This window comes from Colletotrichum spaethianum, assembly GCF_022836535.1.
Source record: "Colletotrichum spaethianum MAFF 239500 DNA, contig32, whole genome shotgun sequence".
Taxonomy (NCBI): Eukaryota; Fungi; Ascomycota; class Sordariomycetes; order Glomerellales; family Glomerellaceae; genus Colletotrichum; species Colletotrichum spaethianum.
The window spans coordinates 405846-428884 of record NW_026054802.1 but is presented as its reverse complement, the minus strand read 5'-3'; the positions used below and the strand labels follow the sequence as shown (position 1 = coordinate 428884).

Sequence of the window (23039 nt, the reverse complement as noted above, 5' to 3'; positions counted from 1 at the left end):
AGGTAAACGTGGCGTTCTTTTTGAGGAGTTTCTGGAAAGGCAAAGTGATCTCCGAGTATCTGTCGACCCATGATCTGTAGAACCCAGTCATCCCTATAAATGACCTGACTTCACTGATGTCTTTGCATTCTTCCCATTCCTTGATCTTGATGACGTTCGCCTGATCAGGGCGGCGACCTCCAGAACCGCAGACATAGCCGACGATAATAGCCGTTCTCTGAAGCCATTGTGATTTCTTGCCAGCTATTGTGCAGCCTGCCAACTCGACATTGAAGAGCACCATGTCGACGTAGCGAATATGTTCGTAGATGTAGCGTCGAATGCCGGCCTGATCAGGGAGCTCCTCATCGTTGTACGTGGTTGTAGGCCCTTTGATGACGATATCATCAAGAAAAGCCCGGCAACAATGTGGTATAAGGTCATAGAGTATCCGGGTGATAACTCTCATGAACTGTGCCACAGAATTGGTACCACCTTGCGGTAAGGTGCACATGCGTAGAAGTCCAAGGGGAGTAGCAAACGTTGTTAAATCCCTGCTTTCCTCAGCTAGAGGGACTTGGTCGTATCCAGAGAAGAAGTCCAAGAGTGAGAGAATCTGGCACATGCCGAAGTCTTCTGAGAAATTCTCTGCTCCTGGAGGAGCAAAGGCATCGCGAATCGTGACCCCATTCATCCGAGTAGCTGAATTGATCAGGCGTAGGGAACCATCCTTCTTCTTCACAAGAAACCAAGGGTTTCGTATAGCCCCATGACCTTCTTCTAGGATACCCTTATCGATTCGTACCCGGATAATGTCCATAGCTTGCGATTCAAGCGCTTTGGGTATTGGAATCCCCTTTTCTCGCCAGGCTTTGTGAGGCACAGTCCTGATCACCTGTGGGGGGGCAACTTTCGGGTCAAGCGCGCCGTTTTCGGAGAAGTCCCAAGCGAGAGCATTTTCGCGGTTCAGAAGGACTTGGAGGAATAGGTCCTTCTCGCGGGGTAGGAGATGACCCAGTGTATCCATGATGGCCGCCAATCTGTCTGGCTTGAGGCGTGAATACGGCTCAATACTTGAATACTTAGGCCTGATCAGGCCTCGGAACGGTCCCTCATCGGGTTGCATTGTCTTTTCGGCTTCAGCCAGGTTCTTGACTTTCCAGAGGGGATCGCCGTCAGGGGTTGATCCGTCAGACGGTTGGTCGTCAACCGGATGTATCTTCTTGTCTTTTCCCTTATACATGGTGAATACCTTTGCATTCCGCTTGGCCTGATCAGGCTGGGGATGATGTTTTGTCGGATCCACCTCGCGGTTGTGCGGTTGCTCTGGGGGTAAAGGCGTTCCCTTTTTGTTGATCATGTCGAAGTGCTTGACTATCCGCTTCCTGATTCTCTCTGCTTTAACCTTCCCAATAGTCGCTGACAACTGGTTAAGGTAAACCTTGGGACGGCAGGCCTGATCAAGACGATCGGTGTCGATGTGGGGCGGGTTGGGCTTTCCAACGCAGCAAGAACATCCCTTGTTGTCGTGCCTTCTAACCTTTGCTGCAGTCTTACAGACGTCCTCCACAGCTGGGGCAAGGAGTGTAGTCAGTGCTATTTTCACCAGATAATCCGATTCTTTTTCAGATAACCGGATCACTTCTTCGTCGTCCTCTTGTAGCTCATGTCCAGGAATTTTGAGCTTTCCAGCAACGGTCCTGGTACCGTTACTGGAGTCTAGTTTTCCTGGTCTTGATGCAGCTTGGTCTGATCAGGGAGATGGTCCTTGAGAGCCCTCACATAGTTGTCCCAGTCTGGCAGATAATCTAGGAACTTCCCAGGATTGCCAAACTTCAGAAATGCGGCCGGGACATGGAGACGAGTTTGCCCTGTTGTCAGTATCAGCGTGATCATGTCGGGGCCATACACGTAGTTGATCTGCGTATGGAACCCAAAAGGCGATCCCAGAAGAAGTGGTTCGTTCATCCTTCTATCGTCAGCAACGAACATGCTGGTTAAGAAACAGTGGCCTTCAACCCAGACAGGCACGATAGCTGCTCCGTCAAAGGATACACGCTCTGAATTGGGATCAAAAGCGTTCATCCCAAGCGGCGTAGTTGTAAGCTTGATAGCGTGCTTGTCTGCGTACGATCTTGAAATAACGTTGATTTGTGAACCATTGTCAATGACACCCTTGATCAAGTCGTTCTGATCAGGGCGAAGACCACCGACTCGGACGTTGATCACAAAGTGAGGCATCATAAAGTGCGGAACAATAGACTCAATGGTGGTCAAGTCAAGCGTCTTGATAAGTCTGACCTTGGCAGTTCCGCTCATAAGGTTCGGGACGTCTCTGTTATATCTGTCGATTGCCTCGCGGGCTCCTGATCTTTCGTATGGTTTCACCTCCCTGATCAGGTCAGAGGGAGCCTCTAGGTAGATGTCCGAATACCCATTGCTGTCTAGCATCTGGCGTATCGTTACCATCGCATCCTGGTTGAGCTGAGGCCAGACTCGAAGCGCAACTTCGAAGGGAATAGTAATATTCCCTCCAAATTTCTTGGCAATGGCTTGAGCAGATGCAGCTCGGTCCATTATCTCTAGCTGATCTGGGATAGAACTCTCCTCGGCAGCTCCTTGAGCATATCCTGGGCCATATGCGAAGCTGGCGTGTTCACCCGCTGGTACAGTTTGAACAGAAGGGGACCTTGAACTTTCAGGAGTCTGATAGGCCTGATCAGGGTGCACTGGACCGGTAGGTTGTGTCGGCGGAGGAGTCTGGGCACGGGCATCTATGTTCATTTCCTCAGCCTGGGAGCCAGTGCTGGAAGTGCTCCCTCTTCGATGCATGTTTTTCGAAACAAAGCCTTGGCGTACTGAATGGGGCCTTGCCTGATCAGGGCGGCGCAGAATAGGTCGCGGCATTGTGTCCAATGACCTGGTAACCGCGTTCACTTTTGCTCCTTGAGTTAGGAAGACTTCGGCGTGTGTCTTAGGGGATACTGAGACGCATTTGACAAGATTCACCCGGGCGTCTTGGGTGTACAGCGGTGGGTAGCACTGTATCTCAGGTTGAAAGGGACGTCCAACACCCTGGTCAATCATACGTTTTGCTGCTTTTGCGGCTTCTGGGAACAAGGTGTTGTTCGCCACATGGGTGAGGATAGTAACCCGGTCAGGCTGGTAGTTTTTGCGGGCTTCCCAGATAACAACATCAGGAACTTCGTTTACCTCAACGTTCGATCCTCGAAGTACCCCATACTTGTAGACGTCGTGGTCCAACATGATCAGGTTGGCCTCTTTGTCCTTTTTGAGTTGCGGGCACATCCAATACCTTCTTTGGTCGCATGCATCATACCAACACTGATCAGGATGGCCTGGAACAAAACCTGGCTTGCTGAAGGAGGACGGTTGTCGAGCTGGTGGTGTATATAGCCGTGGAGGACCGGATGCAGAGACGTTATAACTACGTGCAACCATGGGTTGACTGTTAGAGATAGTCTGGGCTTCAAGACTGGCTTTTACAGCGAGTGTAAGGGCTGCTACTGTTTTCGAAAGTTCGTCCATAGCAGGATCAGTCGTAACTTTGATGTCTTTGAAAGCAGACTTCTTAGGGAGTGTACCTTTGACCTGATCAGGGCTGGAAGGCCGCTTTGAGGAATAGGGAACCGTAGCTGATGAGGAGGAGGCAGAAGTGTCAGAATCTCCGTAATGACCCTTGTATCTTGACTTCTGTCCCACCCATGCGAGCATTGCCCTCTTGAAGGCGCTGAAGTTCCCTCTCTCAAACAGATCAGCAGGGGAAAGTCCCATCTGCAAGGACACTGCCATAATCGTGTTTTCGGAAAATCGCATAGCAAAAAGCTCAATCAGCTCTTGGGCGCCCATCACAGGCTTCCCTTTAGCCTTTGCCTTTTCTCTTACGCTCTCAACCTTCTGAAACAAAGTTGCAGTTTCTGTCAGGTTATCGTCCCTGATCAAGTCTCCCTTCATAAGGTCCTTGATGCGGCGGTTCGGTTGAAGGATGACTTCTTCGTCGAGTTGTCCGTAAGTGTCAAGAAGGAACTTGCTTAGTTCTTGCCAAGTCTCCTTTTCAGCCTTGATCTTCACCGTTGCTCGGTGTTCATCAGGTAAGTACCATGGCAACGCTTTTGTCTTCTCTTTGTCAGAGTAACCAGCAAGCCCAGTCAAGGCTTCATACTTGTCAAGGAAATCGGTGATGTTACAGCCATCAAAGGTGGGGGCCCCTTTGGTGTCCGGCGGTGGCATCTTGATGGTTGACCGACGCAGGTAATCTGTCCCGCCCTGATCAGGCTTAACAGACCCTTGGTCCTTGGTCATGCTTGCGTTGACCATTGTTAATAGGTTCGCCATCAAGAGTTGCTGGGCCCGGAAGTCTGCCGCAGTAAGGGAGTCTGGTGCCAGATCAGGGGAAGGGCTTATGTCCTCGCCGGCCTGATCAGGACTCCCTTTGTACTGCCGATAGCCTGAGCTTGGGTCCTTGCCCTCGCTTCTCTTGGTGGTTCCGAAGTTGGGAATCCCAGGACCGGTCTCAGACTCAGTGTCCACATTGTCGTCAGGGCCTCGGTAACTCTGGAAAGCTTCACCGGCGAATGAGGCTGCCTGATCAGTCAGACCTCCGAGCTGCCCCGTGTCGGTCGTTGATGGGGTCGGCTCAGACATGTTGCTGATATCCTGGCAGGCCAGTTGTGGGAAGTGTAAATGGTATCGATCACTCTGAATTGATCTTGGGGTGCTGCGCGTAAAATCTCTTCGGAGTTGCTGCCTGGCCCAGTCTGTCAACCTGATCAGACTTGGGAGCAGTATTTCATATGTTCTTATAAGGCATTGGTTTACTGCGTCCTTGATTGAGTTTCCAAAGGGGGTGCTCGTCAAGTCCAGGCCAATCCTAAAGGAACGTTGAATTTCCATTGCTGCCGATCCATCAACGCTGAGACGTTTAGTCTCCGTTAATAGCGCAATGTCGAACCTGATCAGACCGAGGCTTGCATGATAACAAGATCTCGAGAAGTTCTGGGCTTGGTTCGTGGTCGTGATCATTCCGTAACCTACGCTGAGAGAGCTTCTTAGCTCACTGATCCCAGCAGAAGGTATCATTCTTATCTTATCGTTTTTCTTCTTCCTCTCACGTCTTGCGGGCTCCTTTCTCCGATTGGGCTTGCTCAGTGCTTGCCCACAAAAGGATCGCCCACGCGGAAGGTTTGTCTGGCCGTATTGTGTCGTCATGGCTGGTCGTTCGTTTCTTTGCTTTTTCGAAGAATCCCGCTTTTCTTGGGTCTTGTCCATTGCGGTTTCTCAGGGTCAGGCTCACTCCCACGTCTGGGACTGAGTCTGATCAGGTCGAGGATATCGTTTCCTTCATATCTTTTCGATGATATGTTCTGTTGGTTGAAGCTATTTTCGAGGTACTGATATCGGATTTGTCGCGTAATCGAAATAAAACAATGAGAAGATCGGCGGTTCGATTCCGCCACGAGGCACCATTGAAACTGCGTGGGATAAAGGAAGCCAGCAAGTGGGCAGTTGACACACAAACCACACCAAACACCAAGGTCCCAGTATCGTCACGAGTGCACCTGGAGTGACCGATTACCCCAAGTGACTACCCCAACGCCTAGACCGTGAGATACTACTCTTTTCAGGTCCTCCTTGGCCTGATCAGGGCCATGAGCAAACCAGAAAAGTGTATCCTTCACGTCTTGCAGTCTGTTCGGATTTGCCCTTGTTGCTAAGTGGTACGCATGTGTGTGTCGTGATCTCTGGAGGAGGAGGATACCCTCCTAGACCTTAGAGGTCTAGTCAGGCCTAAGGAAACAAAGCAACAGTCACTTATTACACGTCTTGTTTAGATATCAAAGTGATGAATTCGTCCGTGTCTGTCTAAGTGCCTGTCTAAAGATGTCAAGCTTCTCTGTCTGCTTCGTCATGAGATCCCGATCTCTGTGATAGTATCTGACTAGAGCCCCCTTTTGTACTTGGAAGGGTCCTGCTTAGTCACATCTGATCAGGCCTGTGATTGTGTCTGCAGGCTGATAAAAGGAAAAATGAAAACGCGAAACCCTGCCCCTTTCCACTACTCTCCCTATTACCCCCACACACTTTGTTATACTTCTTGAGTTAAGCTGTGTACGCTATAGTAATATAAGTATATATAGTAGCCTTTTTATTAGATTTTAGAGGTATCTATTCTTAAACGTTAATATTATATAAAGAGCCTATAATATAAGTAAATATATATATATATAATAAAAATAATAGTATTTTAAATATATAGTTATTATTATTATAAATAAAAAAAAGAAAAAAAAAAAGCTTTTTTGTTAAGTTAAAAAAAAGTAATATTATTAAAGAAAGTAAATATTTAACTTAATAATTAATTAGCTAATTAAAGGCTATTAATCTAATTAAATTATTTAAAAGTAATAAGAAGAAAAAAAGTAGTTTTTTTATTATTAATAACTAAATATAGTATTATATAACTATTTCTTTTATATTTATTACTTTAAGAGCAAGTATTTATATCCTTATTTATTCTTTTAAAGTAATTCTTTTATATATAGCTATTATTAGATATATAATAGTTAGAATCTATTAATCTACCTAGGGGGGTGTATTGTGATGCCTTTATACACATTATGTAGCCTTATGAGATTTGTGCCAGGCCTGGATTAACTATTAGTCCAGTCCCTTTATGCAGATCCACCACGCAGGATACGTATTTATTCGTTTTAGACAAAGCAATCCTGCACATAGAAATCTAAGCCGTTTTCCTTATGTCTTTTCCACCCTAAGTGGTGACTTTACGACAACTATGTAACACTATATCTATATAAGATAATAAAGCGCCCTTCTATCTAACAGGATAAGACCTAAAATGGTTGAGAAAGTGGAGTATCTTTGGATTAGTCAGCATTCTTCGGGAAACACAACTTTCTGTGCCCAATACACGCACACACACACGTTTTTAAACCGGTTTCATTATGAATTACGGCCTATCAATTGGGTCTTACTGCTTGCTTAAACGGCCCAAGAGACTCGAAACACTGTGTATCGGTTGCCGCAGACTTGGCTTCGTGGTATCATCGCCCACGCCAGAAACCGGAGACGACCGGGAGGACGAGGAGCAGCCGTAGCCACAACAGCTTGACAGGCCGGCGCGTCGCAAGAAGCTCTTACCGCTGCCCAAGACCATCATCCACCCGGCACCTAGCCATGACGGTATTCCGGCCTTCGTGGCATATTCAGTCCCCGCAGACACCCCGGAGGAGCCTATATTCCGGCAAGGAGCTAAGGCTTAACCTCGTCTTTTTATAAAAGAGCCCTTAGTATACCCTACTTACTGAACGCATATCACAAGATCCCTAGGACGCATATTGCCTCTAGCACGCCACCGCTTACATAAACCATTACGAGCAGGAAGTCTAGAGCCGCCTAGCTATTCCAGATAAGGCAAAGGCGTTATTGTAGTATCTCTTGTTTAGCAACTCCTATTATACCCGTTATATCGTTATTGTTAATAGACTTAAAGAAGAACCTAAGAGCCCGCCTAGGCCTACCTGCTAGCAAGACATGATCGCCTAGACATACATCTCCCAAGCATGCAACAGAACCTGGATATAAATAGGGCAGAGAAGGCTAATAGTAGCTTATATAGAAAAGGGCTAATAGTCAGCTAGCGCCTTTACGGTTAGAACAAGGACAACAAAGCGCCGCTACTCATCTAGGGCAAGGTCGCGTTTAAGATGCTAGGGAAGTCGGCGTTGATTTCCTCCTGATATGGGGTAAATACCCTTTATGAGCATTTCATCCCCGACGGCGTATTCGATTTTAAAAGAGAGAAGGCTCGTGAACGAGGAGCAGATAATAGAGTGGACTTGCCGATGCAGACTAGACCCTTTGCTCGCCTTTACCGTCGGGCAGAGTCGCCAGACTAAAACTTGCTTTGCAGCCTCCACTAGTCTGAGAACATCTATTTATTCCCAGCCACCTGCTCTCGACACACCCTCACTTTCGGTGACCCCAGAACAGAAAACCTTCAGAATCATATAGTGAGTGTATGATAAACTTACAGCCTAGTATTGAATAAACAGGTCGAGAGGGGCCATACAGCGTAACAAGATGTCTCTATATGTACCATTGGCGTGCTAAGTTGGGGTTTAAGGGGCGTAAATCCACTTAACCATAGAGGTTCACAAACGCAGGATCTAATTAACTCTTTAAGTGAGACCACTTAGAAGCTTTGCGTGACTTCTTGTCCTATTCTGACACTGACAACTCTTTTTCTGCGTGAAAACCAAAACAACACCGCAATACGGTAAATGCAGCGGAAGCAGCAAAGATATGAGAAACAGCTAAACAACACGAAGAAAACGTATTCCTTCAGAAGTGTAGATTAATTACTACTTTAATTCTTACCTCTGCTACAGCTGGTACGTTGAAGAGACTGGTGGGGACCGGATTAGTAATTAACATGGTGATGATCAGTGAATATCTGGTGTTGAAAGTTTTCGTTTCTACTCCTGATCACTGGGACATTTGATGAGGCTCCCCAAGCTGCGTGCTATGAGGCTTCAACATTTTGAGAATTTGAAATAATCAAGTGATGCGAATAAATGCATGTTACTTGCTTCTGATAACGACAATGCCTTTGCCTTGCTTATGCATATATGTTCCTGGACGCCAACCTAAATTCAACTTTCTCCCTTTTAATTCACAGTTGTTATAGGCCTTCGGGTTGAACGAAAGCAACAACGGGTTGGGCTAAAACAGATGTAGGCAACTTGTTCACTTGCAAACCTCACCCTGTCTTACCGCTGCCTTCCTGAATTATGTACAAAGCTTTAATGATCCTTAGAAGAGAGATAACAGTGTTACTGGCGATGTTCGTAGCATTTGAGTAATACATAAGTACAAAAAACAGGGCTGATGGACTAAATGATACAGCTAGGTAGCGAAGCATGAAAATGTTCAGGTCATGGCATAATTGCCCCCTAGTCCCTAAAACCTTCTTCAACTGAATGCAACAACCTTTGCGGATCACTATCCACGACATCGTGACTTTGCAGCAAACCTGTACATGTATGGTAGTCCTGTGTTATCAATAATTCGTTTCAACCTATATCCTCAGCGATCAAGCACATTCGGTTTATCCGGAGCGAAGCTCTGAATTACTGTTGGAAGATCTGCCATAAGAAAAGGCCGTGTATGTCCGTGCGGCCCTTCGGGGATTGGTTAGATCGATGAGTGGAACTGTGTATGCAGGTACAGTGCAGCTGGCAATAGTTAGTTGGCGCCACGGTCAAAGGCTCAGCGCAGCGACCCCTGCAGGGAGGGCGAGTTCAGGGGGCGGAGCCCTTGGTAATCAATAGTCCCCTTATGGTATGTGAAAAGTTGTAAATATCTATACATAACAAATGTTAAGCAGCAGCAGCAGCAATTGCTTTGCTCCGGGAGTTTCGCTAAAGATCCCTGCCTCTATTCCTTTAGCGTCCGACGTATCTTGTCTTAATGATGGTGTGCGTTCTTGTAATCTTCAGTCTCTGATAATGGCTTGTCTGTCTCTGTCAAGTCCCATTCCAGCATCTTGTCAAAGTCGCGACACGTATGCTTCGATGTCCATGTGGGAAGTGCTCGATCATGTTCCTCGCTCCATTGGTAATTCAGAGGGGTTAGGTCGCTGTGGCATTTGAGTGCCTGCCGCAAATGGTCGATGCAATGGTCTATAGAATAGAACGAATTATGTCAGACGCAGTTTGCCAGCAACTATGGCTGGCTTATGGAGACCATAGTAATACTTACTCATGTGTACATAGAAAAATTCGTTTGGTTTGTTTGGAAAATAATATTCTCTGTACAAAACTTTCCGTAATTGGTTCAGGCAGTGGAGTGAATGAACAACATCTAGGCTGTCAAACAAGGCAAATAAGTTTTGAACGTTCCTCGATGAGACGGAGAAGAATAACAACATTCCAAAGCTGGCAAAGTGATCTCACCTAGTGCGATAAAAACCGTCAGACTCCATTGTATCGAGCTTTTTGCCTCCCTTTGTTTTCGCATCTCTGCTTGCAAGGGTAATCTCAATAGCTAGGTACTGCTGTTAGCATACGGTCTCTAAGATGTTCCTAATACAAAGCAGAGAGTTTTCACGCGAACCTGATTCCAATCGATCCCATCTAGCATCCAATTCTGGTGAAGGCTCGCCTACATAAACGACTGATGCTCCGGTATGGTCTAGCACCAGATTCCCTTCATTGTTACGAACAACACCTCCAGTATATACAGTTTCTCGTAGTGCAATATGTGGTGTTGCGACACCTGAATGGGTATTACTTGGTCAGTTTCAATCCTATTAGAGAGACTTCGCAGTGACTTCGCGGAACTCGGATAGCGCCAATGCAATAAACGCACCCAGATCTGTGGAGAAACCAGACTCATACGAGTATATGCCAATGCTGTAATGTTGGATCAAGACAGCTGCAAGAAGAATCGCACTTAATGCCATCCAAAACAGCCGCTCGGAAATGCCAAGTAGCAAACATTTCAATGTTGCTGAGGGTTGGGACAGCTCAGGCAACGCATCGTCTGAGTCATGATCCTCCTTGCTTAATGTGTCGTATTCGATTTTATTTTCCCTCGCCGTAGCAGGTAAGGAGGAAGTGAGCCTTTGGCGAAGCCAGGCTCCTTTACATATTAGAAAGTTCCGGGCGGCATCAGTGATATAACCAAACTTGCGAGTGTTCATCGTGCCACGAATGGAATGATATGATTTGAGTAGAGCGAAATTATTACACGCAAGTTAGGAGTTGCCCTCTGCTTATCTGACTCTCGAAACTGTAACTCGATTTGGCCACAGCGTCATGTTTGAAGAGCCATTGCGGCCAGCCCGGATAAGATGTCTCGGATGTCGCCCGGATGCTACCCAAAGTGGTAAGATCCGCTATTCATGTTGATGCAAGACTGTTGACCAAGGCAGACTCATCTCGCCAGACTTTGATCAAAGCAAGTGGGTATGAACTTGCTGGGATTTCGAAATTCCTCATCTTTCGGACTGAGTAGGAACCCCATTGGACAGTGCAAGAAACAAGCTTCCGGTTGCTTACCGACGAAGTCTATTTCCCTCCCATCCACCCGCTTCCCATCATACGAATCAGTTGCCTACCGACCCGGCTATTTTCGGGAATAGACTGTGGACAAAGTTTATCTCTGCTTATTCATCCACTAAGAGACTATCAAATTGCGAATGTAATCATCAGAGCACAAAATCATGTCAAGTTTAAGATATCGATGAGTTGACTATGTCATTTCAACACTAGTTTAAGCAAGAGCATCAGTAAAGCAACGCCAGATGATTCCAAAGAGCGCAGTGTTAACCTAAAAATCAATTTGCTTTCCAATCAGTTTCTTTTTTTACAAACACCACACAGTCTGACCATAACGCCTTCGGATTGATAAATTTTCGGCGGTCTTGTATGAAGCACTCACAAACACTGATACCTTCTAATATTGTTATAATGCAGCAATGCGAACAAGACAGCAAACTCGGTCCTATTGTAACTGGTTGTCGCGGCGACTTTGACTTTACGCTCACGTTCGAGTTGTCGATCCTGTCAATTCTTCCCGCATGTCTCTTTGTGTTCGTCGCCTTATGGCGCTCTGCTCAGCTTTACTACCGCCGGCCTCGACATGAAGGAAGCTACCAAGGGGCCGCCGCCTTTTACAGCAAGCAGGTAAGGGGTGACATGCTCCTCTAGTTCAGCCGATCTTGATACAGTCAACTAATACTCTAGGAAAAGGCTAATGTCATTCTATTGGCATGTATCAAGTTCTCCCTTCTCATCGTCACGGCTGAGATCCGGACCACGGCACCCAAGGATTTGGCAATTGCTTCTGCCTTACTCGACCTCATGGCAACCATCTTGATGGCTCCGCTTTCTTGGCTTGAGCATCGTCGATCGCACCGGCCCTCACTGTGGTTGTGCCTTTTTCTTACTCTTACAATCTTGTTCGATGCAGTCCGATGTCGCACTTTGTGGCTGCTCACACTATATCATGACACTAGTATGAGAGCTGCAGCTATATTATTCACCATTTATCTTTTTTTCAAGGTGTCTCTCTTGGCTCTCGAGTCTCGACAGAAATTGCAGCCAGTGAAAAACATCACAGACGCCAAGTTAGCCAGTCCTGAAGAATCAGCGGGTATCTTCAGTTTGGGACTCATGTGGTGGCTAAACAACCTGCTTCGTCTCGGTTCTCAGAAAACGCTGCAGCTTGGAGATCTTTATCCTTTGCACTCTGCGCTGACGTGCACCTTTCGGGAGGAAACCAAGAAGCCGGATCTGGTTCATCAGCAAACTGCAACATCATCATCGAAGCCAAGTATAAGTGCAGCATTTGTATTAGTCGCTCGGGGTTTGGGTTTTCAAGCTTTCTTGCCCGTTATACCACGTTTAGCTCTGAGCGGTTTCACTTTAGCCCAGTCTCTCCTTGTCCGAAGAACCCTTGACTATCTCTCTGATGAGCGGCAACAGTCCAACACCAACACGAAGTACGGATTAATAGGGGCTACATTCCTGGTTTACCTGGGCATTGCCATGTCAACTTCCTTCTTTGGGTATCTCCACGAACGCGCCCTAACGCAACTCCGAGGTTACCTTATCCAAAATGTCTATCTCCACGCGACCAGGATGTCCCCGAAATCTGAGAGCGACCAGAAAAAGGTGCTCACACTGGTAACGGCAGATGTGGAAGGTATCTATAATGGACTGCGCAATGCCCATGAACTCTGGGCCGTCCCAATCCAAACAGCTTTTGCGGTCTGGCTGGCTTACCGCGAAGTTGGCCCATCATCTTTGGGAGCAATCGGCATCATCGCTATTAGCTGTGCAGCAGTAACCGCGTTATCTCCAAGGGTGGTGGCACGGCAGCGAGGGTGGATGAAGTCCATGCAGAGTCGCATCAGCAAAACAAGTGATCTCTTATCCTCCATCAAGAGCCTCAGGATGACCGGCTTAGCCCCCGCTAACGTGCCTCTGTTACAAAACGCCCGAGCCGACGAATTGCGCTGCGGAGGCTACTTCAGAATGATGTTGGCCCTGTCGGCGACGGTATCCCTTTGTCCTGCTACAATTTCGCCCGTAATTGTTTTCGCGACGGGGCCGCGTCTTCTAGACGCGACGAGGGCCTTTACGACACTCAGTTATCTGGCTATCATGACACAACCTCTGGGAGTTTTCATCCAAGTTGTTCCTATTGTCTTGGGCAGTTTGGTGAACTTGCAACGCATACAAGAGTTTCTCTTGACCTCTTGTCATGCCGACTATCGGCTACCGGGGCCTCTTCTGGACAAGCGGATTTGCACGCAATCGGTCGACGAGAAAGGAGAAAGACACACTACCAACGCTGTTAAAATACGAAATGCATCTTTTGGATGGTCAGTGGAGGCACTGCCTGTTCTGCGCGACGTCAATATTGAAATCCCTACGTCCTGCTTTGCTGTTGTCACAGGACCAGTAGGGTCTGGAAAAACCACACTTTTGCAAGCGATAATGGGCGAGGTTGCTACCGTGAGCGGTACGGTTGCCGTCGGTAGTTATCGTTCTGCGTACTGTGCCCAAGTTCCATATCTCCCTCGAGATACGATTCGCGCAAACATTCTCGCGGACGCACCTTTCAACCAGAAACGATACGAAAGAACGTTAGCCGCTACTTGCCTTGTCGCAGACCTCGAACAACTTCCCGAGGGCGACGCAACAAAGCTCGAGGGCCGTGGAGAGACTCTCAGCGGTGGGCAAAAACAACGCGTGGCACTTGCGCGTGCACTCTACCAGAATGTCGACCTCGTTATTGCAGACGACGTATTGAGTGGTCTTGACAAGGAGACGGAATCCTTTGTATTTCACCGCGTTTTTGGCCCTAGGGGTCTACTAAGGCGTCGTGGAACTACAGTAATATTGTGCACCAGTTCTAATATGTTCGTCAGCATAGCAGATATGCACATAAACGTTGAGGCCGAAGGCTTGCTCACAGCCAAAATCAACACAATGCCTCCAACAACACCAGCAAGCGACTTTTCAATCGAAAGCTCATATGCTGAAACCCCAATAGTTTTGGAAAAAATTTCAGTGGAAGTGAGCTCAACCGGGGATGGAAATGAAGATCCCGAGCTTCATCTTGGCGAAGAGAATCCAGCCCTACGCGTACCTCGAGGCACACCGTCCGGCTCTCCCCATGAAGAAACAACCCAAAAGCCACCGCAAGTGGCCTCTGACAGCGGATCTTGGCTTCACTACTTTTCGAAAATCGGATGGCCTTATTTCCTCTTGTTTGTATTCACTGCCTCTGCTTTTGGCGTCAGCACAACGTATCCCACGGTCTGGTTAGAGAAGTGGACACGCGACAACTCATCTGCGCCGTTGCAACATTCCTTTGCCTGGTATATGGGTATTTATGCTTTTTTGGCTGGCAGCTGTCTCTTGTTTAGTTTCATGGTAGGTATTGTGGTGCTAGTTGCGTTCGTCCGCAACTCAGGGGCTGCTATTCATAAACAAACACTACAGACGGTCGTGTCAGCGTCGATGCGGTTTCTGAATGAGACTTCTAGTGGCAATATCCTTACTCTTTTCTCTCAAGACTTGAGCATCATTGATGGTATGCTGGCGGGCTCTTTGATCAACCTCACAAGCGCTGTGGTTATTACAGTCGGCCAAACTGTGTTACTTGTGGTTTCGTCGGCCTGGCTTGCCATAGGCTACCCTGGTCTTGCTTTAGTTTTCTACTTCGTCCGAAAGATGTATGTGCCAACCGCTTTGCGGCTGAGAGTTCTCGACCTTGAAGCAAAGGGACCTATAGTGTGAGTGCTTTCATCTAGGCGTTTACCTTTACAGAAGAAAACTACAATTGCTAACAATGTATGACTCAGTACACATATGTTGAGCACATTGGGCGGCCTGACCACCATACGAGCTTTTGGTTGGACAGAGGACGAAATCAAACGGAACCATGTACTACTTGATAAGTCAAATCAGCCGAGCTACCTCCTGGGTATTACCCAACAATGGCTCCTTCTGGTTATCAACCTGGTTATGGTAGTTCTTGCTGTTATTATGGTTTCTCTCGCCACCATCCTTCATCTTGGATCGGGCACTGTCGGCGTCGGACTTGTCACTCTCATCTCTTTCGGAAGAAATCTGGCGGATGGCATTCGTGCCTACACTATGCTTGAGATTGCCCTGGGTGCCATCGGCCGAGTAAAGAATTTTGCCGAAAACACACCGCACGAGCTTGAGCCAAAGCATCCAATCGTTTTAGACACAAATTGGCCAAGGAAAGGAGCAGTTGAGGTAGCTGGGGTATCTGCGGGGTATGGCACGACATCGACCTCTACTTTTGCACTGGAAGAAATATTCATGTCGATTTCCCCCAGAGACAAGATTGCTATTTGTGGAAGAACAGGAAGGTACGTTGCAAGTTACCGACTTGAGGAATCCTACCAATTCTTTTCCATACTCAATTTTCCCAAAGTATGAGGTGTTTTGAAACCCAAGCTGACTATTTGAAAGCGGCAAGAGTTCCATTCTCATGCTCTTACTTGGGCTTCTTGACCCTGCTTCAGAATGTGCAAACAAGATAACTATTGACAATGTTTGTATTGATCAGGTCAAGCGAAATGATCTCAGAGACCACATAATTGCCATGCCGCAGGATCCTGTCTTCCTCGTGGGTGGTACTTCGATCCGTCAAAACCTGGATCAGTCTGGAAAGGCTTCAGATCAAGCCTGTAAAGATGCTTTGAACACTGTAGGCCTTCTCTCAGCTATGCCGAGTCTCGATACGGAATTCGTACCAGGTACCCTAAGCGAAGGTCAAAAGCAATTGTTTTGTCTTGCGAGATGCGTTCTTCGGAAACGGATGAGAGTTGTCTTGGATTGCTCCGGGGGCGACGAAGGAGGCCTTGTTCTCCTTGATGAAGTCTCCGCCCACTTGGATGAAGAGACGGCAAACAATGTAGATGCAGTGATCAGACAAGAGTTTGCCGGATACACTGTTATTGCTGTCACACATCGTCTGCGGAACATACGATACTTTACAAGGGCATTTGTCATGGAAAATGGGCGTATAGTTGAAACGGGAAAGGTTGAGGATCTCCTGGAGAGAAAAGCCTCTCATCTTGCAGGACTCTTCGAAAAAGAATATTAGTAACGTGAGTTACTAGTCTGGAAATTCTTAATCCCGATTTGTCAACCTGAATAGCATGATATTGCAGAGGCTCCTTGCCGTAGCTATAAGATACAGATGTGCGGAGGCTGAAAGAACATATCAAGGGACAGCCCAACCCTGATGGACTAAGATTGCAAACTTAGTAAGGGTATTGAGTAATCCAAGGCGAACATGGACGGAATTTTACCTAGTTCGAGAGCATAAAATCAGGAGAAGTAAAAAGACTGCTTGTTTTTGTTCCTTTGCACAAAGTTAGTAAGACATCCCAGTTATTGTCATAAACATAGATTTCCTGACGGCTAGTTTGATCAAATCTATCATCCCCGGAAAGTGCGTAAGAGATCTTAAAGAATTTCTTCCAATGAATCACTTGAATCCAAATGCAGAAGTTTGAGGTGAGCGACGAGAATCAGTAATTCTCACTGATTCAGTTTAATTTATCAGGCCTAAGTCCTCTAAGATACAACGAAAGGGACGGCCTTCACCTAGATCCACCTGTAAGATATCTTCGAACAAGTATTGACAATCTTAGCCATGTTTATTGAGATGTTAGATCGTAACTCAAGGATCAGAGCGGCATGCGAAACCCTTCTCAGCACAGGGGTAATAAGGCCTGACCTGTGGGTAAAGTGAAAGTTAGTGGTGTCGCGTAGAGTGTTGTAGTAATTACTGCCGCGAGTGTATCAGACCATACATACATTTCCATATTCAGAGGGCTCCAATGATGTTCTGGTATTGAACTTTATATCGTTGAAGCCAGGAGGAGGATTCTTCTCAATCACATCAAGTAGGCTCATAACACAGTGCTCTGTGTGTTCATATGCTTCAGGAGGATCCATGCCTAGGGTGATCCAGAGGTGCGTTTGCATGATGGAGTAGCCGCAGTGCCATAAATGCTCCTTCATCAGAATGTAGATGGACTTTGGTGCCCTTTCCAGGTCCTGTATGGGGCGAGTGCCCTCCTTGTCAAAGTAGCGCGGCCAACCCATGTCGGTGAATTTTCTCATAAGCTCAACCGATTCGTTCCTGGAGTAGCGATCGCGCGGATACCATTGCATGGTGAAGGTGTCGAATGCGCAGCCGCGCGATATGGCTTCCTCTGGATCTGCCTCATCAGGGGCACAAACATAGCCATCAAAGTCGTAGCCTGAGCCTCGCGTCTGTTTGTTAAGGCGCAGGGTGGTATAAGACAGAGCTACCGCAAGTATGAGGGTAAGGAAGATCGAGGTAACAAATGCCCATAATGGCACTTGCCTGTTACGTTTCCTGGAAATGTTGCGTCCGAGCGAGGGGCTTTCCTCATCCTCAGAATTATCTTCAATCGACAAACGCGCTTTTTCGTCGTGATATTTGTCGTCGAAAGCCATGTTGAGAAAATACCGTTGAGAAAATTGAGACTAGTAAAATGCCTTACTCAGAAAGCCAGTGGATAATGCTACGTTTGGTCAATGTTATACTATGTGGCATACCAGCCCTTTTCTTACGTATCTAACACTAGACTAACACCAGAAGCGCCAACAGGGGCTTTGCTTCGCCGCATAGCACATTGCCCTTCGGCTGACCTCGCTGTAATCACCTATCACTCCATCGAAATTATGGTTTGATTCATAAAACGAACTTGTGCAAGTTCGCTGGGGTGTCCATCCGCATAACTAACCGAGGTCATGTTTTAGCCGGATATGTCACTCTGTAAAATCGCTCTCTAGACCCGGCTAGCATTAGACTTCCGACAGCTAGATAAAGTTTGACTTAGACTTCCGAATTTGCGAACTCCGTTAAAGTTTACGGGCTATCGAGTTATTGTCGTCGGTGCGGACCTCATCCTCGACTCAGAGCCCAGGGTCAAGGATTTTACCCATCCAATTCGTCGCAGGGATCATCAGAGTGCGTTTACCTCGCCCTAAACCAACACGTCTGTTGCGTTTTTGGTTACGTTTCTGAGCTTGTTTATGAGGATAATTGCAACGTGTATGTACGCTGTTCATTAACAGTACTACTAATGATGACCGAGATTGTGTCGGTCTTTGTCATGTAAATAACCAATCAACTAAGATGTACGCGCGCATTGCCGTGGGAAGTTAGGCCAGCCGTTCTAACAGAAGGTCGCTTGGTCCCGAGGCGTCGTCGATCTCCTGGGTCAGTGGCTAAAGTGAGCGAACATTACCTCTGTGGGAATCATTTAGCTAGAGTAGCATGTACCATTGACTGCGGCAAGACGCCAAAAAAGAACAGTTCCATAAAATCTCCAATTTCGCCTATAATAGTTGATCTTCTTTGGGGAGACGAGTTGTGTGCACAAATTCTTATTTGCCGTACCCCGCATGGCGTCTTGCAGTAGCTAATGGGATGCTGGACTTGTACCGAGTTCTACTTCTCGTGCATTGATAAAAGCCGTTTACAAATATATCTATACATGCCGATGATCTTGGCTCTGGCCGTAGCCCGACATATCCGTCGCCCGGTTTTGTTCACTCAGTGCCATGATCTGGTCAAAATCTCTACACACATGATATGACCCAAATCCACTCGTCGAGGGAAGATCACTTATGATTGACTGCCCCTCGAAGGCGGCATCCTGAAATGTGTAGTTTAGTATTCTAAGTATAAATCGATCACAGAAGTTAGGGGGATAAGCGTGACGTACTGCGGAACATTCGAGCGACTGCTTTAGATACGCCAAACAGTGCTCTATGTGCTCAAGCTGATCGTAGCCTACGAGAGTGGAATGGTCTTGCTGAGCAGCTGATATAAGGTTGTTGAATTCCACACCTAAGGCGTGCAGACAATGCAACTGGTGGAAGACAGCAACGTTATAGACAATCTGCCCTTTTGCCATGATTGGGCTCGGAAGAGTGATTCCTTCCTTTTTCCAGTCAGGTACTTTTACAAAGCCACCTCCACCTGTCGGTATAATCAGCCGTCCTGGTCAAGATAATATTCATATCTAGCGGACATACGAGGCATAACTCTTTCCCACTCAGGATCGGACATATTAAGTGCGTGAAATCCAGGTTTCTCATTAAACCGTACGATTCTTGTACCAACTAAAATCTGTTAGATAACTGTACGCCTTCGCGGTTCAACACTGTTAAAGATGATATACCATGCGGGAAAAGCCCGTTTACTTCACCGAGAAGATCAGCAGAGCCGAACCGTGACAAGATTTTCCACGCCAAAACGCATTGAAATATAGTGATGGCAGAGAGACCTATTCCTGTGATCCATAAGAGGGATGATCGTCGACTTCTGTGAACCGTTTGGTATCTTGAGTTCAGTAGCCGCCTGCGGCCTGATAGTGTCTCACTATCACTTTGGTAACGTTGATGGAAGCTGGGACTGTCCATAGTGTGGTATTGCTGTTTGGAAAGAGTATCACGCAGATGAGAATAGAACAAGCAGCTAGTGCGGGGTCTATCGGTGAAACCCGGTGTGTTCAGGTGTTCTCTGAGGTACTGAGTGACTGAGGAGCTCAGATGGAATGTTGGAGATTAAGCAGCTAACAGTACAGGAAGGGCTGTGAGCATGATCGACCGTTACAATTCCCGGCAGAACTTTTCCTTGGGGGAAATGGGACAAAAAGTTGCCGGCAGCATTTCGGGAATTAGAAACGAGATGTGCCGGTACTACGTGGGTCTTGGATCCGGGCTCAGCACCTAGCAACAGTCCACACGTGTCAGACCGGCCCCGAGCCGATGAAAATCGCTCTAGTAAAGGAGCATTGAACGTTCGGACCGGATATCAATTTGCGATTGTCGCTAACATAGGTGCTAAAGCTGAACATCAGCTCCCTCGGTTAACTGACACATTGGTGGAGGGGACTCTGGATGCTTCATACGCTTTCATTGGCGAGTATTTGTACTTCCTGATGAGCCACTACCCAGGCTTATTTTCTCCAGACTTGCAATACTCAGTGTATACGCCTTTGTATTATACTTTTTCTACTTCATCTCTTCTCTTCAAAAATACTATACCAGCTCTACCAAAATGGTTTCCACCAAGAAGATCCTTGCCTTGGCCTCAGTGGCGGCCTTTGTCGCTGCACTTCCTACGCCATCCGATGGGAGGTGAGAAATCCAGCAGAATCACCATGATTTTGGAAGACTGGCTAAACGTGCTCAGCGGTGCTTCATTTCCTGCTGGCCAGGACCTGGCCAAGCGCAAATATCTTGTCCAATACCCGGAAGAAGAAGCTGGGTCTAAGGAGGTCCTAAACAAGCGGAAGTATCTGGTGCAGTACCCCGAAGAGGAAGCAGTGGCCAAAGAGGGACTTGCCAAGCGAAAGTATTTGGTGCAGTACCCTGAGGAAGAAGCTCAATCTGAGGAAGGCCTCATGAAGCGCAAATATCTTGTTCAGTATCCCGAGGAGGAAGCGGAGTCCACCAAAGGACTTACCAAGCGGAAGTATCTCGTGCAGTACCCCGAAGAGGAAGCAGTGGCCAAAGAGGGACTTGCAAAGCGAAAGTATTTGGTACAGTACCCTGAGGAGGAAGCTGAGCCAAAGGCTTGAGTGATGGCATGATAAATGTCAAATGCACACACGCCTGACGATATTCCGAGGATTTTGTCTCAAGAATCAAGCCTGTACCGCGTTAAGATTAGAATATCAAATTCAGATTGATTCTTCGTTATACTGGCTCAAGAAAATTTTGCCTACCATCAGCCACTATGCCACCCACTCGTCTTAATAATAACTATGGCCTGTCAAACCCAGTTCACCTAAAGCGTTGGCTTGGTAGACGTTTTATGTGGCAGTCTTCCACCAGCAGTCTGGATGAGATTCAGGCAAACTCGATTCCGTACTGGTTCCGTGTTGTTTCGCTCAGAACCCATTACTATCACTGTAAAATAAAATAATGAAATAAAATAAACCCCTCCCCGGGAGCAGTTTTCGAGAGAGTTTCACTTGTATATCAACTCAACTTTGTGCCAATTATCAATCTTGTTCGGTTTGCACACTTTTTGTGTTCTAGTCACATACAGACAAGCCTATACGAAAAGTATGTGTCATTCTTTATTCTCTTTTCTGCTATTTCAGAGTGAAAACCGGCTTCTCATTTTGCTCTTGGAATGTAGTGCCGATCAACACAACCCGAGAACCAATTCACCGTGATGGGCGTTATTATCAATGTTCCCGGCAGTCATCGAACTCGATATATTTGCCTTCAGATTGCTTCTGTAATTCTGTAGCGAGTTATCAATTCCAAGTAGCAATGTGTGTTTGTACATGCCATTATACCCATTCAGTCCCCTGTGCCTGCGGAGTTGCACACCTGAGTCAACTGAGGCGAGGGCAGGGATGCGGCCGCCGCAAACTCGGATACGCAACCTACACAGTCCAGCGTGCCCGGCCGGGTGTACCCCGGCACAGTAGTGAATGTGGGAGAGCTTAGTTTACTGGTATCTAAAGCACCACCCTCTGTACAACATTACCATCAGCGTTTATAATTTCTAGGCTTGCGTGGTTCACCATTTATAACGAGATAGTTTGTCCTCGCAAGGGACGTCAATCCTTTTTGCCTTACTAGCGACCAACATACGAGTTTGAAATTCGCTCTGAGTCACAATCATGGCCTGCATACGCGTCCTTCTGGCAGCCGCATCCCTAATAATTATGGTTTCTGTCTCGTTTATCGATCCGATCAGAAACCCATCCGTTGCTTCTCCCGTCAATCAAACTTCAGACGCTGCTATGTTATCACTCGCACCCAAACCCCATGTAGGTCCAGCAGCGCCATTAATAGCTGGAAGCAACAAAACATCTTCCGAGAACAAAATTCGATACAGCAAGAATTGGTCCGGTGCCGTCAACTCGGCTCCCCCTTCGGGCTATTTCGCAGCAGCCGGAATGAAGTTCACTGTACCCAAGACACTCGGCCCTGACGTTACTATGAAAGAGACAGACTACTACGCGGCCAGCGTCTGGGTTGGTATTGACGGCTTAACACACGGCAATGCTCTTCTACAGACCGGAGTGACGGTGGAGATTAACAAGTCCATTTCCGATGAGGTTGCATACGTTCCGTGGTATGAATGGTGGCCTAATATCGCGATGAAGCTGGACATTTCCATTAGAGGGGGGGACGAGGTTGAAGTTGAGGTGGTCATGTTCAACGGGACATCGGGAAAGATCCTACTGTGGAACAAATCGAGGGGCGAATGGGTGGCGCGAACTTTGCAAGCACCTCGTCCAGACTCCGTTCTGGCAGGCCACAGCGTCGAATGGATTGTAGAAGACTTTGCTCTCAGTGAGGGCGGCAACGTTCCTTTTGGCGATTTTGGTATCATCGAATTGAGAGATTGCAAGGCACATACGAGCACGGACGAGGTGGTTGGCCCTGATACAAACCAGCCCTTCTACATTAGACAGAATAACATGACGCGCACAAGTGTAGCATTGGATGGCCATTCAGTTTCCATAGAGTATCTCACAGAGCTTTAATAACTTGTGTATAATACTGATACACGTCTGAATTATGGGAATTAATGCCGCAGGATGCATGCTCTTGGGTTTGGTGATGTTAATTACAGTCTATTCAGGGGCATCAATTCTGTGCTAATATGATAAACGACGTAGCCTGCCTAAATTGGTAAACTACCCCATGTTTTCGTATCCTTTTCCTTTCACTGGCTTCGGTGTGGTCACTGTGAAATGAACCTGTCTTGTGGCCTAGTTCCTGATGTTTGGGGCCGGTCCCATGGAGATCATTACTAGGCCATTGCCGCGAGGGTGGCAAGTTTGACTTTCTAGCGTCGGGTACACGACGCAACAGAGCCGGACCGAACACCGGAAGAGTTCCAAGCACCTTATTCAAGGATGTTTTACTCTCAAACTCTTTTCTATG

At 47.1% G+C, this 23039-nt stretch overlaps 5 protein-coding genes across 5 annotated transcripts; 2 read left to right on the top strand and 3 right to left on the bottom strand.

Moving 5' to 3' along the window:
- Positions 1 to 1698: 1698 nt before the first annotated feature.
- On the bottom strand, positions 1699 to 4644 carry ColSpa_10031 (uncharacterized protein; the record flags this gene model as incomplete). The annotated part of the gene is made up of 1 exon (XM_049276243.1): positions 1699 to 4644. One exon carries the CDS (start codon positions 4642 to 4644, stop codon positions 1699 to 1701), a length of 2946 nt encoding a protein of 981 aa, XP_049132200.1.
- A 10352-nt stretch (positions 4645 to 14996) lies between these two features.
- Positions 14997 to 15275, bottom strand: ColSpa_10030 (uncharacterized protein; the record flags this gene model as incomplete). Its single annotated transcript, XM_049276242.1, has 1 exon — positions 14997 to 15275. One exon carries the CDS (start codon positions 15273 to 15275, stop codon positions 14997 to 14999), a length of 279 nt encoding a protein of 92 aa, XP_049132199.1.
- Positions 15276 to 16880: 1605 nt separating this feature from the next.
- ColSpa_10029 (uncharacterized protein) lies at positions 16881 to 17564 on the bottom strand (the record flags this gene model as incomplete). The annotated part of the gene is made up of 1 exon (XM_049276241.1): positions 16881 to 17564. One exon carries the CDS (start codon positions 17562 to 17564, stop codon positions 16881 to 16883), a length of 684 nt encoding a protein of 227 aa, XP_049132198.1.
- Positions 17565 to 20181: 2617 nt separating this feature from the next.
- ColSpa_10028 (uncharacterized protein) lies at positions 20182 to 20704 on the top strand (the record flags this gene model as incomplete). Its single annotated transcript, XM_049276240.1, is given in 2 exon segments — positions 20182 to 20261; positions 20278 to 20704. The coding sequence occupies 2 exon segments, from the start codon at positions 20182 to 20184 to the stop codon at positions 20702 to 20704; spliced, it is 507 nt and encodes a 168-aa protein (XP_049132197.1).
- Positions 20705 to 22042: 1338 nt separating this feature from the next.
- Positions 22043 to 22636, top strand: ColSpa_10027 (aspergillopepsin-2; the record flags this gene model as incomplete). Its single annotated transcript, XM_049276239.1, has 1 exon — positions 22043 to 22636. One exon carries the CDS (start codon positions 22043 to 22045, stop codon positions 22634 to 22636), a length of 594 nt encoding a protein of 197 aa, XP_049132196.1.
- Positions 22637 to 23039: the final 403 nt, after the last annotated feature.